A 16,536-nucleotide genomic window follows, 5' to 3' on the forward strand; every position below is an offset into this window, starting at 1 on the left:
ACTCCAAAAGCACAAAAAGGCGATGCCAAAAAGGGATTCCACATTCTTGCTTTATGTTATTCACAGCATGGCGGACGTCAACGGCGTATATGCAGCATATGTGTGTGTACATGTGTGTATGTGTTAAAGATACAAATACTGATATGCACAAAGATCTAAAATTTTGCAATTTCTATGAAAGAGTTATGTACAGAATTGCAGCATTAACATGAACAGGAGGTTTGCAATAACTTAGTTATCCGCCACGTCGTGCAGATGATTTCCAGGCCAGTTAACAGGAATGACAAAAGGAGCAAAGTAAAAAAAAAAAAGCTCCTTTTCTCCAGACAACCCTGCAAAATGTTCTGTTTTCTGTTGCTATGAATGTTGCCATAGACATGATCATGTATTTATTGTTTTGCTGTTTTTTTTTTTTTTTTAATTATTCTTTTGCTCTTAAAATTCAATAAAAAATTCTTTAAGAAATTGATGTTTTTTTTAAAGCTACTTGCAGAAAAAAAACAGTGCAAGAGGTGCGAACGAGTCGCAGGTCGCCCGCTGGAGGACGAAAGAGTGCTATAAGAAGGGGTTTGTGGATGAGCCTCCTGCAGGAAACTGTGCTGCTGGCGCCCCTGCCTGGAAGACAAAAGATCAACAAAAACCCTGCAGATTTAACTTCAAAATAACAGTCTTTTGGAAAAGAATACAGAATAGATAAAAATAAGAGACTTAAAATAGCATTAGGAATGAAGTCTAGACTTAAAATTATTAATTACAATGTAAAACAATTAATTTGGTATAAATGACAAAATTTAGCTTCAAAATCATTTTTTTTTTGTGTAAATAATACAGAATAAATAAAATAAACAAATAACAATAATATAATTAAATTAACATTTGGAATAAAGTGTAGGCATAAATTATGAATTACAATGTTTAACTTAATTATAAATGTATAACAATTATAAATTAATTAATTTAACTTCAAAATAATGTTTTTTTTTTGTAAAAATGAATAAATAATTAAATATTCAAATTACCATTAGGAATTAAATGTAGATTTCATAAAAGAAGCAAATGAATAAATACATAAAAAATTAGTCAAATTAATATTTAGATTAAATGTAAAGTTTAAATGTTTAATAATTTATATATTATAATTATAGATTTTATTATAATTCATTATTATTAATTAATTCTAAACAGTTATAGCTTCAAAATAAAAATATTTAGTAAAATAAAGAGACTCAAATGAACATTTGCAATAAAAATGTAAACTTTATAAAACATTTAAAATAAACAAGCAAAAAAAGAAAGAAAGAAATGAACATTAATTTGGAATAAAATGTAGATTTAAAATGTATAATTATAATATATAAATTATTAATTACAATTGATAATTCTGAATAAATTCTAAAAAGATTTAGCTTCAAAATGTACATTTTAAGTGTAAAATTTGTAAAATAAATAGACAAATTAACATTTGGAATTAAATGTAGACTTTATAAAAAATGTAATTATAATAAATAAAAAAATAATATATATATATATATATATATATATATATATATATATATATATATATATATATATATATATATATATATATATATATATATATAAATTGCAATCTTGCAAAAATGAGTTCTTTAACTCACCAGGAAGGGATTGTTGGTTACTCCAGGTGCCGTCATGTTCTGTCCAAATGGAGCGACCTTACCCTGACCAAACGCAGCAAAACCTCCTAACAAAACAAATATGTGACTACAAAAAAATGTGAATATGTGAAAATCTTAATAGCTGAAGTACAGCTAAAACATTCTACAAAAAGCTGCATGATGGTGGACTGAACTGTAAAAGCATTAATATAACAGCATTAAAATCTTTCTCAGCCCCTACCGTTGGGTTGTTGGGGATACGCGTGCGGCTGGGCGTACGGCTGTCCAGGAAACGCTTGCTGGAAGTTTCCACTGAAGCTGGTGGGAAGGTTGTATGCAGCAGCGTTTCCAAAACCAGTGGGCATGCTCATGGACGGTGGACCGAAAGAGGCTACGGGACACAAAGAGTCTCAGTTTGACTTACATACACACATGTGACTTTCAATGCAGTTTCCTTTTTAGCCAATCTGTGAGATGCACTGACATCATGTTTCAGGTTAACTTCACTGGAAAAAATCTTTAAATAACAGCTAAACTATATTATATGAACTAACCTAATATTATTTACCAGTGGATCTGAAATGGAATTGCAATGGAAAAAAACATACAAACTAAATAAGGACACAGAGCTTAATGTTTTTTTCCAACTCTCCACTCCGAAAAGCGAAATGTTTAAGTACGGAAGAGGATTAGGGCCAGGCAATAATACAAAAATAAAACCATCTCGAGATTAAAGTCATTATAATGCGAGATTAAACTCGTTAAATTTCGAGAAAAAAGTCGAAATACAATCTTGAGAATAAACTCATTACATTTCGAGAATAAAGTCGTTGTGTTTTGAGAAAAAAAACGTTAAATTTCGAGAAAAAAAGTCCAAGTAATCGTGAGAATAAACTCGTTAAATTTCAAGGATAAAGTCATTGTGTTTTGAGGAAAAAAAGTCGAAATGAAATGTAGAGAATAACGCATTCTTGCAGTGAACACTGATCAAATGCGTTATTCTCTACATTTCATTTCGACTTTTTTTCTCGAAACACGACTTTATTCTCGAAATGTAATGAGTTTATTCTCAAGATTGTATTTCGACTTTATTCTCGAAATTTAACGAGTTTATTCTCACGATTACTTCAACTTTTTTTCTTGAAATTTAACGAGTTTTTTCTTAAAACACAACGACTTTATTTTCGATATTTAATGAGTTTATTCTCAAGATTGTATTTCGACTTTTTTTCTCGAAATTTAACGAGTTCAATCTCGCATTATAATGACTTTAAACTCGAGATGTTTTATTTTATTTTTTATTGCCTGGCCCTAATCCTCTTTCCGTATTTAAGAGGCAGAGTAAGTTACTACATTTTAATTTTAAATTTAGAAGACCAATCTCAAGTGACATGCACTGATGAATCATTCAAAATAAGAACAGTAAATAGGGTCATGTTGACTATTTTTGTCCCGAGTACAGAAATCTGTGGCGCTAAATCGGTAGAGCAGATGACAAAACATGGCTAAAGCACAACAGCAGAAGAAGAAGGAAAGAAACAATACACAGCCCTCAGAGAAGAACAACCAACAGTTTATAATATATAAACATACACAAAATTAAAATTGATCAAAAGTGACAGGATTATGTGACACTAAAGACTGGACAATGTAAAACATGATAGCCCCCAATTAAGAAAAAAAAAGATCTGGCATCGTTTGTTTTCAGATGCCACTTGGTTTGATATTTTGTATCTAATGAAATATTAATTGCCTACTGAACGTATATGCATTTGGTTAATTTTCTGTGACAGCTGAAGACATGGGATATCAATGCAAAGGATAATAAGACAATACATTATCTGGGGTTCACCCACCTCAGACAACACAAGCACACCTTTCTTTAATGGGGTCAGAAGGTCAGGATGACCGCAGAATTGTGGTCAGTGATGTTTATATTATCCTGCTAGTCAATGTCAAGGCTAAGCCCCAGAAAAGGAAGAGAAATAAGGGAGAAAATGAGAGAAAGAGAGAGATGGACATACCAAAGTGAGCCGCAGCGTAAGCCTGACCCTGCAGGGGTCCTATCATGTCTGAACAGCATGTCAAGAACACAGCCAAACAAAACCATCAGTCGCAGCGCACTTGCTCTTTTGTTTTCTCATTTTTGGCCTATATAAAAAAACTCTCCTCCTTATTCACATTTAAATAAAGACGCCTTTCCTTTCTGCCTTTTTTCTTTCTCTCTCTGGAACACAAACACACACACACACACACACACACACACACACACACACACACACACACACACACACACACACACACACACACTCAACATTTATCCGCCGCAGGGATATAGAAATCTCTGCAGCTCTTCTGCGGTGTCTTTGTATCTCGCGTGTGAGAGCGATCTCAAGCTGTTAGCTCCTAGCATGGAGACTGGGCGTATCTGACCCACTTAAAAATCTTCACAAAGCCCTCTGGTGTGTTAAATAAATAATGAGACACAAAACAAGAGCTGCTTCTCGTGTCTTAAACTCTTCCGAAACCGAGGACAAAGCCTGCTTTGAATTCAGAGGAGATTTTCTGCGAATAAACGCCGGGGTTTGACCGATCGACTTATTTAAACCCTAAGATTTAGCAGGTACATGTAAGCTACGCCTATACCTGCTGTGGCCACGCCCACTCCTGGCGCTGCTCCTCTCCCATTGGTCTGAAATGGGTTAGTGGCCTGTGGAACTCCGGGAGCGACGAATGGATTCGTTGAAGGCCCTGTTAGAAAACGCAGTCGAGATGTAGGAGATGCGGTGAAGGCGGCAGAATGGAGATCTCCAATAGATCTGAAAGACGTTTACCTGGAAAACCCTGAAGCATGCTGGGTAAACCCTGTTGTGCTTGAGCCGAAGCAACGGCTGTAGAGGATCCAAACATAGACCTGAATGAGACAAAGAGTGTTCAACACGACCGAGAAAAAGACGATGAGAGGAAAAGAGACCTGTCTCTTTATAGTCTCACCCTTGCGTTGTGGTGGCAGTGTTGTAGCCGCTCACATTTGGCGCTGAGGTGCAAAAGACCGTGTCCAGTTCAGCAAAAGCAGCGTAGCGGTCGCCGCCAAACAGAGCCGCCTGTGGAGGGGGCGGACCCACACCTGCCGATGGAGGGGCCGAGCTCGTACCTGTGGAGGGAGACAGAAATTGTTTTTTTAAACCCAGCACACATTAATGCACAGGATACAGATACATTATCTGGAAAGTTATGCATTTCAAATATTTAGAAAAATGAGTCATGCTTAAAAATGTTCATATCAAGCCTCGATAGAGATGAGCTGTAAAGAGTGTGTGAAAATGCACCTTGTTCAGGTTTGGTGCCGAATACGTTGTCAAGGTTGGCCAGGGCTGCGTATCGGTCCGCAGGGACACTGACTGCTTCCACAGAGTTACTCTGGGTGGAGCTAAACGAGGGAAAATCAGCACTGCACGATTTGGGGAAGTTATCGAAGTTGGCAAAGTTGGGATTAGCTAGTCCTGATGAGCTACCTGAGGAAGGAAAAGAAAAGATGAGCAACAGAGGGAGAGAAAAGATTAAAGAGCAATGTTTCCTCTAAGTTTTGTTGTTGTGGAGCAACAACACAGTAGAAAGTCCATTTCACACGTTTTGTTTTGGGCAGACCCTGTTTTTTTTACAGAACAGTAAACTCAGCTAAAAACACGGAAACCCAAATTATTTATTAATTATTTACACAATAATGAATAATAATAATAATAATATATAAATATAGCTGCAAACAGCAATTATCGGGGCCAGGCACAAAGAACACGATCATGCCACCATGGCTGGGAGTGTCAGACCAACTACAACAATGAGCAATTAAAGACATTTTAAGATGATTTTATGCAAAATGCCTGAAAAATCATAAATACAGTCACTAGTTATTTGATTTAACGTTTTCGACCAATAGATGGCACTTTGACCAATTTGATGTGGTGTGGTCAGAGTAAGGTGACAAAGACACATTGACACATTTATGGTGTCAACATGACAAAGTATTGCAGAGATACAGCCTCAGAGTCATTTTGGCTTCATGCCTCAACTTTGTTGCTGCTGTATACAAAAACTGTAACATTTTGTCAGCACAGTCTGAAGATAATCTGCCTAGAATTTGGTGCAAATCTGACACGGTCTAGTTTGAAAAAGTAGGTTTTAAAAGAAAAGAAAAAATGGCAGACAGGAAGTTCGGCCAACTATAGCAAAATTGGTATCTATGTTCTCGGCATCTAGTACTCTCAGGGCATGGTGCCGAAGACACACACCGAGTTTCGCAACGATACGCCAATGCGTTCAGAAAATATAGCATTTTACGACAAAATACAAAATATAAAAATATACGCCAATACGGTATACTCAAAATGCTGCAACGAATCTAAAGACACCAGTTTTGTGACTTTTGGACAAATTGTTTAGAAGTTATAAGCAAAAAGATTAATTTTTCATATCTCCTGACCACTAGGTGGCACTGTGCCGAAACATTGCAGGTGGCCTCAGGTCATGGTTGCCATAACACGCATCACGTTTGGTCAGAATTCGCTAAAGCGTTGCGGAAAAATAGTCTCACGTTCATTTTGGCGTTCTTTTTGTTGAAATCGTTTGCCCGTTATTCGAAACGGTTTGACGTATCAACTTGAGTTCCATACCTTTTGTCAGCATAGTCTAAAGATGATCTGTTCCAATTTTCATGAATATCGAAGTAACAGCCTAGGAGGAGTTCGAAAAAGTCAAAGCAAAGGAATCGGATGAAAAAAGTTTTGTAAAAGAAAATAAATTTTGTTTCTAGCCCTTATGGTTCAAAAGTTATTAGCATAAATGTGAGTGCAAATTTGGACAGTTGGTGGCGCTAGACACTCCAAATTTGCCATGCTGACAGTTCAGGCTGTCCTCTATCAGTGTGCCAAATTTCATAACTTTCCTACAAGCGGTTCTATGGGCTGCCTTAGACTCAAGAGTGGAAGAAGAAACGGAAGAATAGTAAGAACACCAACGGAGACAATAAGGTAACTACCTTCGGTGATTGGCCCCTAATAATCATAATTATTACATAAATTATAAAATTTGCTCTAAAAATATTCTATTGAATTATTAACATCATTTGTATATTTTTCATATTATATAATTCAGTTTATTTGTGATGCAGCCCGGAATTAAACCACACCGTGTTCGTTCGTTGGCCCTTTTTTCTCCATTCTGTCACCTGATGGAGTTCGGGTTCCTTGCCATTGTCGACTCTGGCTTGCTTAGTTGGGGACACTTAATATTCAACAATATTATTGATTTGACTGTACTGATGCTGTTGTATGAAAACTGAACTGGAAGATGACATCACTGTTTTCTGCAGAACTGCTTTATAGATGAAAATAACCAATTTAATAATTGATTATCTTCACAACGGAACTGACTAGAGCTGAACAAGACACTATTTTCTTTTTAAAGCTCCTTTGCAGCCGAATTGATCTTGGTTTGCATCATTGAATCATTTTCCTGTTATCACTGTAAAGCTGCTTTCAAACAATCTGTATTTGTATAAAGCACAATAAAAAATAAAGGTGACTATTAATTATATTCTTTAATTACATTTTATTTTAAAAATATAAAAATGATGTTTATTTTTAATATTAAAATTATAACAAAATATAAAGACTTGTTTTGTCAAGACAGAATTTTCCTCTCAAATCTCAACGGTTTTGTTCACAGTAAGAGAGTATGAGCTGAATGTGACCCAAAACGTTCAAACGGCTCAGATTCAAGATATTTTCCCAACATGGGTCAGCTTTATCCACGTTATTCCGTCCACACAGGAGCAACAACAGAAGCACACAGCTTAGAGGGAACATTGACTAAGAGGGGAATTCCTGAGGAGCTATATAAGGAAAATCGGATTTCATTCACACCACTGCATGATAGTGTCAGAAAAACCACTTCAAACAGCAAATGAACAGAGTGTGTGCACAAGACACACACACACACACACACACACACACACAAGCTGTGACTTACTGTGCACGGCCAGTGGAGGCAGCGATGAGGTAAACTCGCCCACACTGCGACTAAATGGGAGACTGTTGTACACTGACGTACGCACAGGAAATGAGTGAATGACAGCACAGGTATGAAAAGCAGGAAAGAAAAAGTAATAGAAATTATTGAAAGTTTGGGGTCAATTTTAACGTTGAAAGAAGAGTAATGCTCACACGGGCTGCATTTATTTGATCAAATACAGTAATATGAAATTTGTTACAATTTAAAATAACTTTTGTATTCTAATATATTTTAAAATGTCATTTATTCGGATGATGGCAGAGCTGAATTTACTCCAGTCTTCAGTGTCACATGATCCATCAGAAATCATTCTAATATGCGGATTTGATGCCCACAAAACATTTATTATTATTATATATGCTGAAAAAAGTTGAGCTGCTTAATATTTTTTGTGGAAACCGTGATACATTGTTATAATTATTTGATGAATAGAAAGTTCAAAAGAATAGCATTTACTTGAAATAGAAATCTTTTGTGACATTATAAATGTCTTCGCTGTCATATTTTGATCAATTTAATGCATTCCCGCTGAACAAAACACAACTTAAAAACAGAAGAAAAATAAGCCAAGCTGAAAGGGAGGAACTGAAATGACAGAATAATAAAAGTATATTTTTTTATTAGAGAGAATTAAATGTATAATTAAAACAACACTGATAAAAAGAAGGAATGGTTGAGAAGCGACAATGTAAACAATCAGCAATGAAAAAAAAAAGACAAACAGAACGACTTTGAAAATCACATTAACAGCACAACTTGGACAAGGAGTCATTTCTTAAAGGGAGGCTTGAGGTGAATGGATGTTCATATGCCTGGCTGTGAGCTTGTGTTATACCTGGTTGTGTGGGCTGAAATGAGTCCTGTGGCGCTGATGGAAACGCTGCTGTGGTTGGAGCAGCAGGACATTTGAACGCATCAAAATTGGCAAAGTCTGCATTAGCATTAGCATTCACATTCTGCGCTGTTGGGGTCCACCACAAACAAACACACACACACACACAAACAGAAAATGGGATGAGGAATAACAGAGAAACAGGAATGAAACTATGGGATGAACATGTCCAGCGTTTAGGTCAATTTAGTCAGGAAATCTCAAAAATTCTATTAATTTTCACATTTTCAGTTAAAATACAATCTTGTAAATTTAGCTGACTTAAACACTGGTTGCGTATGAAGACATTAAACATGCTGATGTAAAGTGGAATGATACAATGTTGAAATCACACAAACCTGCTAAAACAAACCCACTAATACATGACACAAATACAGAAATTACATGCATGCATGAAATGAACAGAAAACCTCTACCCAGAAGCACCGGCTCAAAATCCAGCCATACAGACCCTCTGGACCTGGTTACTGGCATTAACTGATAAAACTTAAGACCATTACTCTCAAGAGATGCCGGTAAGGATTAGTGGTTATGGTTTTTGTGACCGTGGCAACACTGTCAATAAGTCTAGTACAGCATGATGGGAAACCAGACCACATCCCCCTAAGAGTTGTCTTGAACCTTAAAGTACTGCTTTTAAAATGGATGGTGTATTGTAGTGCGAGTTTGTTCTTACCTGAATGACTGTTGAAATGTGCAAAGTTGGCAAAGTTTGCGTTGCCTGTGGACTGCGAATGTGGACCAGCAAAAATGTCGCCACCCAGTTCGCTGAGCAGGTCGAACTTCCTGTCCTGATACTGTTGCTGGGCCAGCTGAGCGCGTGACACAACCGGAGACTGAGAGGGAAGAAATTAGACCAGAAACTCAAATTAAGAAAGTAAAGATGGTCAATATTGATTTAATCTTAACCACAAATATAATTTGGGGTCGGCAAGGTTTTTAAATACGTTTCTTATGCTCACTAAAGCTGCATTTATTGGATCGAAAATACAGTAAAACAGTAATATTGTGAAGTATTATAAAAATTTTATATAATAGTTTTCTACTTTAATATATTTTAAAATGTAATTTATCCCTGTGCTGCAAAGCTGAATTGTCAGCATCATTACTCCAGTCTTCAGTGTCACATGATCCTTCAGAAATCAATTTTCTGATCAAGAAACATTTATTATTATCATCAATGATGAAAACTGTTTTGCTGCTGAATATTGTTTGTGGAAACCGTGATACTTTCAGTCTGGTTTCTTTGATGAATCGAAAGTTCAAAAGAATAGTATTCATTTAAAATATAAATCTTTTGTAATCATACATTTTTTATCAATTTAATACATCCTTGCAGAATAAAAGCATAAGGGAGCTTTCACACTTGGTTCGATTGCCTGGTTCGAACCAGAGTTCGTCTGCCCCCTCCCCTGCCCCCGCTGGGATTGTTCTCACAATCAAATTGTTTGGGTCCGAACCGTGGTGCGTTTGCATCGTGAAACAGCATCCGTTTACCCCTCTAACAATGATGCAAGAGAAGGCGGAACAATGCATAGAGTTGCACACCTCACTTTTACATTTTGTTTTTTGAACCTTTGGCTTTGATTTCAAGTGGCACTTGCATCTTTCTACTGCGAATATACAGCAAATGTTCAAAAGAATGCGGGAGCCCATTTTTGCTGAAGGCGAGCAGAAATGAGACATGTATTCTCTGGACAGTATTCTGCTTGCAGTGCATCAGTCACGCTTATCAGGAAAGTGAGAACACACACAAACACAGAATCATACGTCATCAATAGAGGTTCACTTGTGCAATTTAGTACGACTGCAATCATATCAGCAGTGAACCGAACTCCAGACTACCCTTTGCATGCAGACTTGGGTAGGTTTCAGTTTTCCGCACCTGAGTACGGAAAACAGCGCTTACATTACACAAATGAACCAAACCTGTGCACCAAATGTGCTAGTGTGAAAGCACCCTTAATTTCTTTACATAACAAAACAAAAAAACCCAGTTGCATATATCTCATTGTGTTACCTGGCTGGGTGTGTTTTTGCTGAAGTGTAAACTGGGTACTGATTCCTCCAGTAACGTTTTGAGAGGTCGGACCTCTGGAGTGCTGCTGGTGCTGCTAGCAGACGAACCAGAGATAGACGCATGAACCGACGCCACAGTCTTAACCTGCTCTGGAGGAACATACCTGAGAGAAAGACATTTAAATGAGCAGAGCACACATACACCATGATGTGTTTATTTTATCTTTATGATATCAAGAACAATATTTGCCTATGCAAATCCAATCTTAAAAACACTGAGAAAGTTTCAGAAAACACTAGGTAATAATTAACCCATGTGACACATCACATGCAATAAAGTGCAAATCAAGACTCAAATGTGCTGTATTAATATTTTTTATATATAACTTATTTAATGGTATGCAGTCATGTAATAAGTGGGATAATATATTTTGCAGTAATGATGACTGACTGTACATGATACCTCACAATTAAATATCAAACATAATAATGAACATTTCAGTCTGTGCTCTTCCTCACCATCGCTTCTTTTCGTATTTGTCCTGAAGAAACTCTTTGACTTTCTGAGGTTCTCTGAAGTCTGGGATGGCCACGTTTCTGTCGTCATAAAGGCCGAGCCATATCGGTTTACATGCCTGCAAATGCATGAAAGCATACACATGAAGAGAGAAAAGATCATCAGACATTCAAGTGGCAAATATACCATATAAACATGTAAAACAGAGATTCATCCATGTCCAAAAACATGAAAAAGACTCGAGGGTTTTTAAAGAAACTTTAAATTCCCATTAATTCTCAGTTTATTAGAGAGAAGACAGACAAACAGAAAGATTCTTCAGTATCTCTTTCTCACTGCCTCACATGTGTGAAAAACAATGCAGGCATTCATACTAAGCAAAGTCTTGCTTTGAATACATGCACTCACACATTCTCAAGAAGGAAACAAATATCTTAAGGTGACATTTGAAAAAAACATTCTCTCTTGGGAGTCAAATGCACACATACTCAGATATCACAACTGATAAACTAATAGGCAAAGCGTAAGGCAGGACATGCTGTGTATGTGTGTGTGTGTGTGTATAAAGCCTTTCACAGCAGTGAAGACACTGCCTCCATTTAGATATAATCAATGCAGACACATTTGTGTGTGTAAACACACACACACACCCTTAAAAAACAGTGCTAGCAGCTTATTAATTATGTATAGCACCAGCAGAGTGAAGACGCATTATCACTTGCGTCTAATGAGAAGCCCTACAGACACTCAGGGAAGTTTTCTATGACCCTCAAACATTAATGTAATAACACTTTCAGTGTTTGTATGAACTCGTTGTGCTGGTCCAAGAGAGGCCGGGTTGGGCTCATCCATGAGATTAAAGCTAAAACTGACCCAGGAATCAGTGCATCTGCCTTCAATGCTTCAGAAAGGCATACTAACTAAACTGACCACTGCAAAGTATGCATTTTTGTGAAAGATTTTTATTGTCATATTATGGATCAATAAACTGATAATTACTTTCATGTTTTGGCCAATAATCAATAAATGGTCAAACTTCTGATAAAACAAAAAGTAAAGTTGAGGGTTTTTTACACAGAAAAAGGGAATTTAGGCATCACAAATGTAATATACAGTATGAATAATGAAGATTTATTTTGAGATTGACTGAAGATTACATTTAACAATTGTTATTAAATTATTAGTGTTTTTAAATACCTTTAAGTCAGTGTTAGATGACAGAAAAGGTCATCTAAACGTAAAAAAGAACATGCAATATTAAATATCCAATATCAACCAATATGATAAATGACAAAAGAACAAAAATGCAATATCAGCCGATAAACAATAAGGTACAGATATATATATATATATATATATATATATATATATATATATATATATATATATATATAGACTGGACCGATGATGCTGAAAATTACTTGAATATAAAATAAATAACATTTTAAAATATATTAAAATAGAAAAAAGTTATTTAAATTGTAATATTTCACAATATAACTTGTTTTTTGTTTGAATAAATGGAACCTTAGTGAACAGGAGATAACATTTAAAAAAATACAATATTTCTTACAATAAGTGTAATAGCCTGTCTTGTTGGCAAAGGCTATTTACACTAACTCAGCCTTTCAATGCCTGGTTGGGCCACACAAGATTAAAAATGAAGCGCTCCATTCAACGTCTGCAGAAGCGCAGGCTGTAAGGAGTATGGTGCATGAAAGTAGCTTTTGATGCGATCGACCCGAATCAGAGTCTGCCTTTTGCCAAACTCGCTCTTCTGCCTTTTCCCTTTTCCCATCACATATCAGATTGAAAAGGCATTTATTTTCAATAAAAATGAAGAAAATATTTGAAAAGTGGAAATGAAGTGTCTAACGTGTGTTTAATAATAAAGTGTTTATTGGTTAGGGGTAGGAAGGGCATATTGTTCCAATAAGGTAGCATCAATTTAATCATTTTAATAAATATAATAATTTACACTATGTTATTATTGCAACCTGTTAAAGTACAACAATACTGGGGTGAAAATAGTATCTGCCACTATTTCTAAGGATACATACACAGCATCTAACAACTATTTGCGCTTATTGCAAAGAACTGCTACTTTTTTATAGTGTAAATAGAATATATCGCTATTTGCACTTAGTGCAACTAGCCGCTGCCTATTTCTTACTGACCACAACATTTTGAATTGCAGGGCCCTATCTTGCACCCAGCGCAATTGACTTTGTACACCGACGCATGTATCATTCCTATTTTGCACCCGCGCACAGCGGACTTTTCCCTCCACAGACGCACGTTGGTAAACTAGGGAATGAACTTGCGCTCCCCAGGGCGGTTCAGCGCAAAGAGGCGGCGTGTTTCGGCGCAAACGTTCCCTGGTGCTATTTTGCAGGTTTAGAAAACAATTGCGCCACTGACCAGGAAAAACCTAGTCTAAAGTCAGTGGCGCGTTGCGCATGTTATTCATATGCTATTTTAAGGGCGCATGCTTGGCCATAATCAATGTAGCGTGTGCACAACGCGCATACACTTTGATTCTCTCATCTACACAGAAGCAGCGGTTTTCATTTTTGCAAATCATACATTATTACAAGGAAAAATATTAACACACGAGGGAAATCATTGTTGTGTCCATGAAGATATGAAAAAAATAGGCATAAATCTAGCTTACACATTTACCCAAATTATTAAACGCCTGTTTAACCGAAGCTAATTTGGGTGGGTTTCTCCCATCCCCAATGTCACTTCTGTGTTTTACGGCCCTGACGAGAGCGTCGGTCCTGGCGTGCGCCTGGCAAATCTACTGTTATAATAGCAATCCGCCATGGAACAAGCGCGTCTGCTCTTAAAGGGAACGTGAGATGTCGCTCTGATTGGTTTATTTCACGTTACGCCCAAACCACACCTATGAATAATGAAGCTACTTCAGACCAACCCATTTTAGATTTGCGTCGAGCGCAAGAGTCATTTATCCCGCCGGTATAATAGCAACAGCGCCCAAGACCCGCCCACAAAGTTACTTGCGTTTCGCGCTTGATACTTGCGTTTCAGATCGTTAAAAAAAGGCCCGTAGAGTTTCTTGCGTTGTTCAAAAAGGCAATGTGTGCACTCAAACTCTGAAATATTTGGGCAAATGCATCTGTCACTTCGTAAGCTAGACAAATTACTGAAGATCTGCCAACTTCAACAGTTTGCGTGACATTCCCTCACCATCGAAAACCAAATCAGAAGTTCAGACTGACAGATGCTGTGAGACTTTAAAGGAGAACTCCGGTCAATTTTAACATTGAGCTCATTTTTTTGTAAATTTGGAGTGCTGTCAGTACAGAGAACAACGACAAAAATCGGTGTTGCGGCTGTTGCCTACACCGTGTTATCCTCTTTTTAAAATTTGCACCCTGTTGTCTTCAGTGGGGCAAGTTTTAAACCTGCTTTTAGCCTCTTAACATCCTTGATGTGTCATTACAAGTGCACAGGTCATGTGAGTGATTCCTTCAGAGTGAACACAGTGAATCTGACTGCAGTAGATGTGAAAGATATTAATAAAAATGAAGTTAATTCGGCCAGCGCACATACCTGTATTTACATACTGTTTTCGGTCGAAGTCCACAGTAGTCGGTTGTCGAGTTCTCCACTGTTGCTTAGTTACCTATGATCACCAGGTGAACTCGACAACCGACTACTGTGGACTTCGACCGAAAACAGTATGTAAATACAGGTATGTGCGCTGGCCGAATTAACTTCATTTTTATTCATATCTTTCACATCTACTGCAGTCAGATTCACCCGTGTTCACTCTGAAGGAATCACTCACATTAGCTGGGCACTTGTAATGACACATCAAGGATGTTAAGAGGCTAAAAGCAGGTTTAAAACTTGCCCCATTGAAGTCAACACGGTGCAAATTTTAAAAAGAGGATAACACTGTGTAGGCAACACCGATTTTTGTCGTTGCTCTCTGTACTGACAGCACTCCAAATGTACAAAAAAATGAGCTCAATGTTAAAATTGACCGGAGTTCTCCTTTAATACACCAAACCCACTGTCTGATCAGACTGGTTCGAACTGGACCCACATAAAACAACTTCATAAGACAAAAAGTGTGCACACGCATTCACAGATCATCCTGAAGTTCATCATGGTTTAAATGGGAGATTAAAGCGTGTGCGTATTGAGACACAGAGCACTCAAATAAGAGTCTCCTCAGCACGCAACATCATTTCCAGCTCATCCTCGTTAATCATGCCTCACGAGACCTGGGAAAAATCCCAGGAATGTTGAGGAAAGGAAGGGGGAGATGAAAAGTGGTCAAATCTTTGTGGTTCAGAAGAAGCTCTTAGAGAAACACACATATATATACACACACATCTACATATTTATATGGCTACTCTATTTTTAGAACAACTGTCTCAATTTTATTGATGTAAGGGCGTTTTCAAGAAGAAAACAAATTCCAGAAATTCCCGTCATTTATCCTATCACAAACATACGACTGTGACCTCGACGTAAATCATAAACTCAGTGGCGTCCACAAACAGTCCACAGTGATGACGACACGTTCACTGTGTCAATAAAAACATCACTGCACTTTGACTATGCCATCATCAATTACCTCATTTCCATGCTTCTGTAGAAATTCAATTTCCTGTAGCGTGAAAGTCGTCATGGAAATAGACTTCACTCTGTGGGGGGGATTCAGGCCTCGTCTAAAGGGGAGAGGAAAAAAGGGTAACAGATTAATTAAATAAATAAAGGAAAGTGTTGCAAATCTCCTGTAGTGTGATTTAGATTTTCTGCTCCCTCTCACTGTAACTCTTCATTACAAACCTGCTTATTACACACAGATCTAGGACAAGGACAAATTCAGACTGCTCGGCACCTCGCCAAGTCTGTGTGCGGAGAGAATGAGAGCGTACGGGTGTGTGAGGGGGTGGAAGAGACTGATAGTGTAGAGAGAGTGGTGAGCTAATGCTGCCTTCAAATCACATTGCAATGAGCGCTTTGTAGGGTGCTTTCACACTGGCAGTTTAGTTCAGAACGGGGCACGGTTTGCATGGTAAATCGCTAATGTGAAGTTGTGAACGCTGTCATGCGGGCCCGGGTTCACACTGGGGTACCGAACCCGAGACTACCTGGAGGAGGTGGTTTGAGTTTGGTTGCACTTGAACTGTGCCGTGGTTCGTGTGAATAAGAAAGCAACACATTCAGCCTTTAGCTGAGAAACTATTGATGGCATGATGGTTTTGAATTGCTTGAAATATAATTGGAATCACTTCCAAAAAGGAAAATACAGTTAATTGCAATGTGCAGCACAAATCTGTCATTTAGGCTACATAATATTATAATGACAACAAAGAATGTTGTGAATTTGTGCGCCCATGTTTTAGCATGTCGTTACG

General features: G+C 37.3%; 1 protein-coding gene across 7 annotated transcripts in view; it reads right to left on the minus strand.

Moving 5' to 3' along the window:
- Positions 1–38: 38 nt before the first annotated feature.
- agfg1a (ArfGAP with FG repeats 1a) overlaps positions 39–16,536 on the minus strand; it is a gene marked incomplete at its 5' end in the record, with an annotated part of 30,788 nt that continues 14,290 nt past the window's right edge. The window contains 13 exons of one of the 7 annotated variants that reach the window (XM_081370675.1): positions 39–615; positions 1,638–1,723; positions 1,879–2,028; positions 4,284–4,388; positions 4,472–4,551; positions 4,632–4,791; positions 4,967–5,152; positions 7,665–7,736; positions 8,542–8,667; positions 9,275–9,434; positions 10,619–10,781; positions 11,137–11,252; positions 15,750–15,843. In XM_081370675.1, the coding sequence (XP_081226801.1) occupies positions 556–615; positions 1,638–1,723; positions 1,879–2,028; positions 4,284–4,388; positions 4,472–4,551; positions 4,632–4,791; positions 4,967–5,152; positions 7,665–7,736; positions 8,542–8,667; positions 9,275–9,434; positions 10,619–10,781; positions 11,137–11,252; positions 15,750–15,843 (1,558 nt within the window). In that variant the 3' untranslated portion in view covers positions 39–555. Of the gene's footprint in view, positions 616–1,637; positions 1,744–1,878; positions 2,029–4,283; positions 4,389–4,471; positions 4,552–4,631; positions 4,792–4,966; positions 5,153–7,664; positions 7,737–8,541; positions 8,668–9,274; positions 9,435–10,618; positions 10,782–11,136; positions 11,253–15,749; positions 15,844–16,536 lie in introns of all 7 variants that reach the window. The other 6 variants (XM_081370679.1, XR_014030496.1, XM_081370676.1 and 3 more) reach the window with 6 other exon arrangements.

The sequence above is a fragment of the Scardinius erythrophthalmus genome, assembly GCF_964197995.2.
Source record: "Scardinius erythrophthalmus genome assembly, chromosome: 7".
NCBI classification, from domain to species: Eukaryota; Metazoa; Chordata; class Actinopteri; order Cypriniformes; family Leuciscidae; genus Scardinius; species Scardinius erythrophthalmus.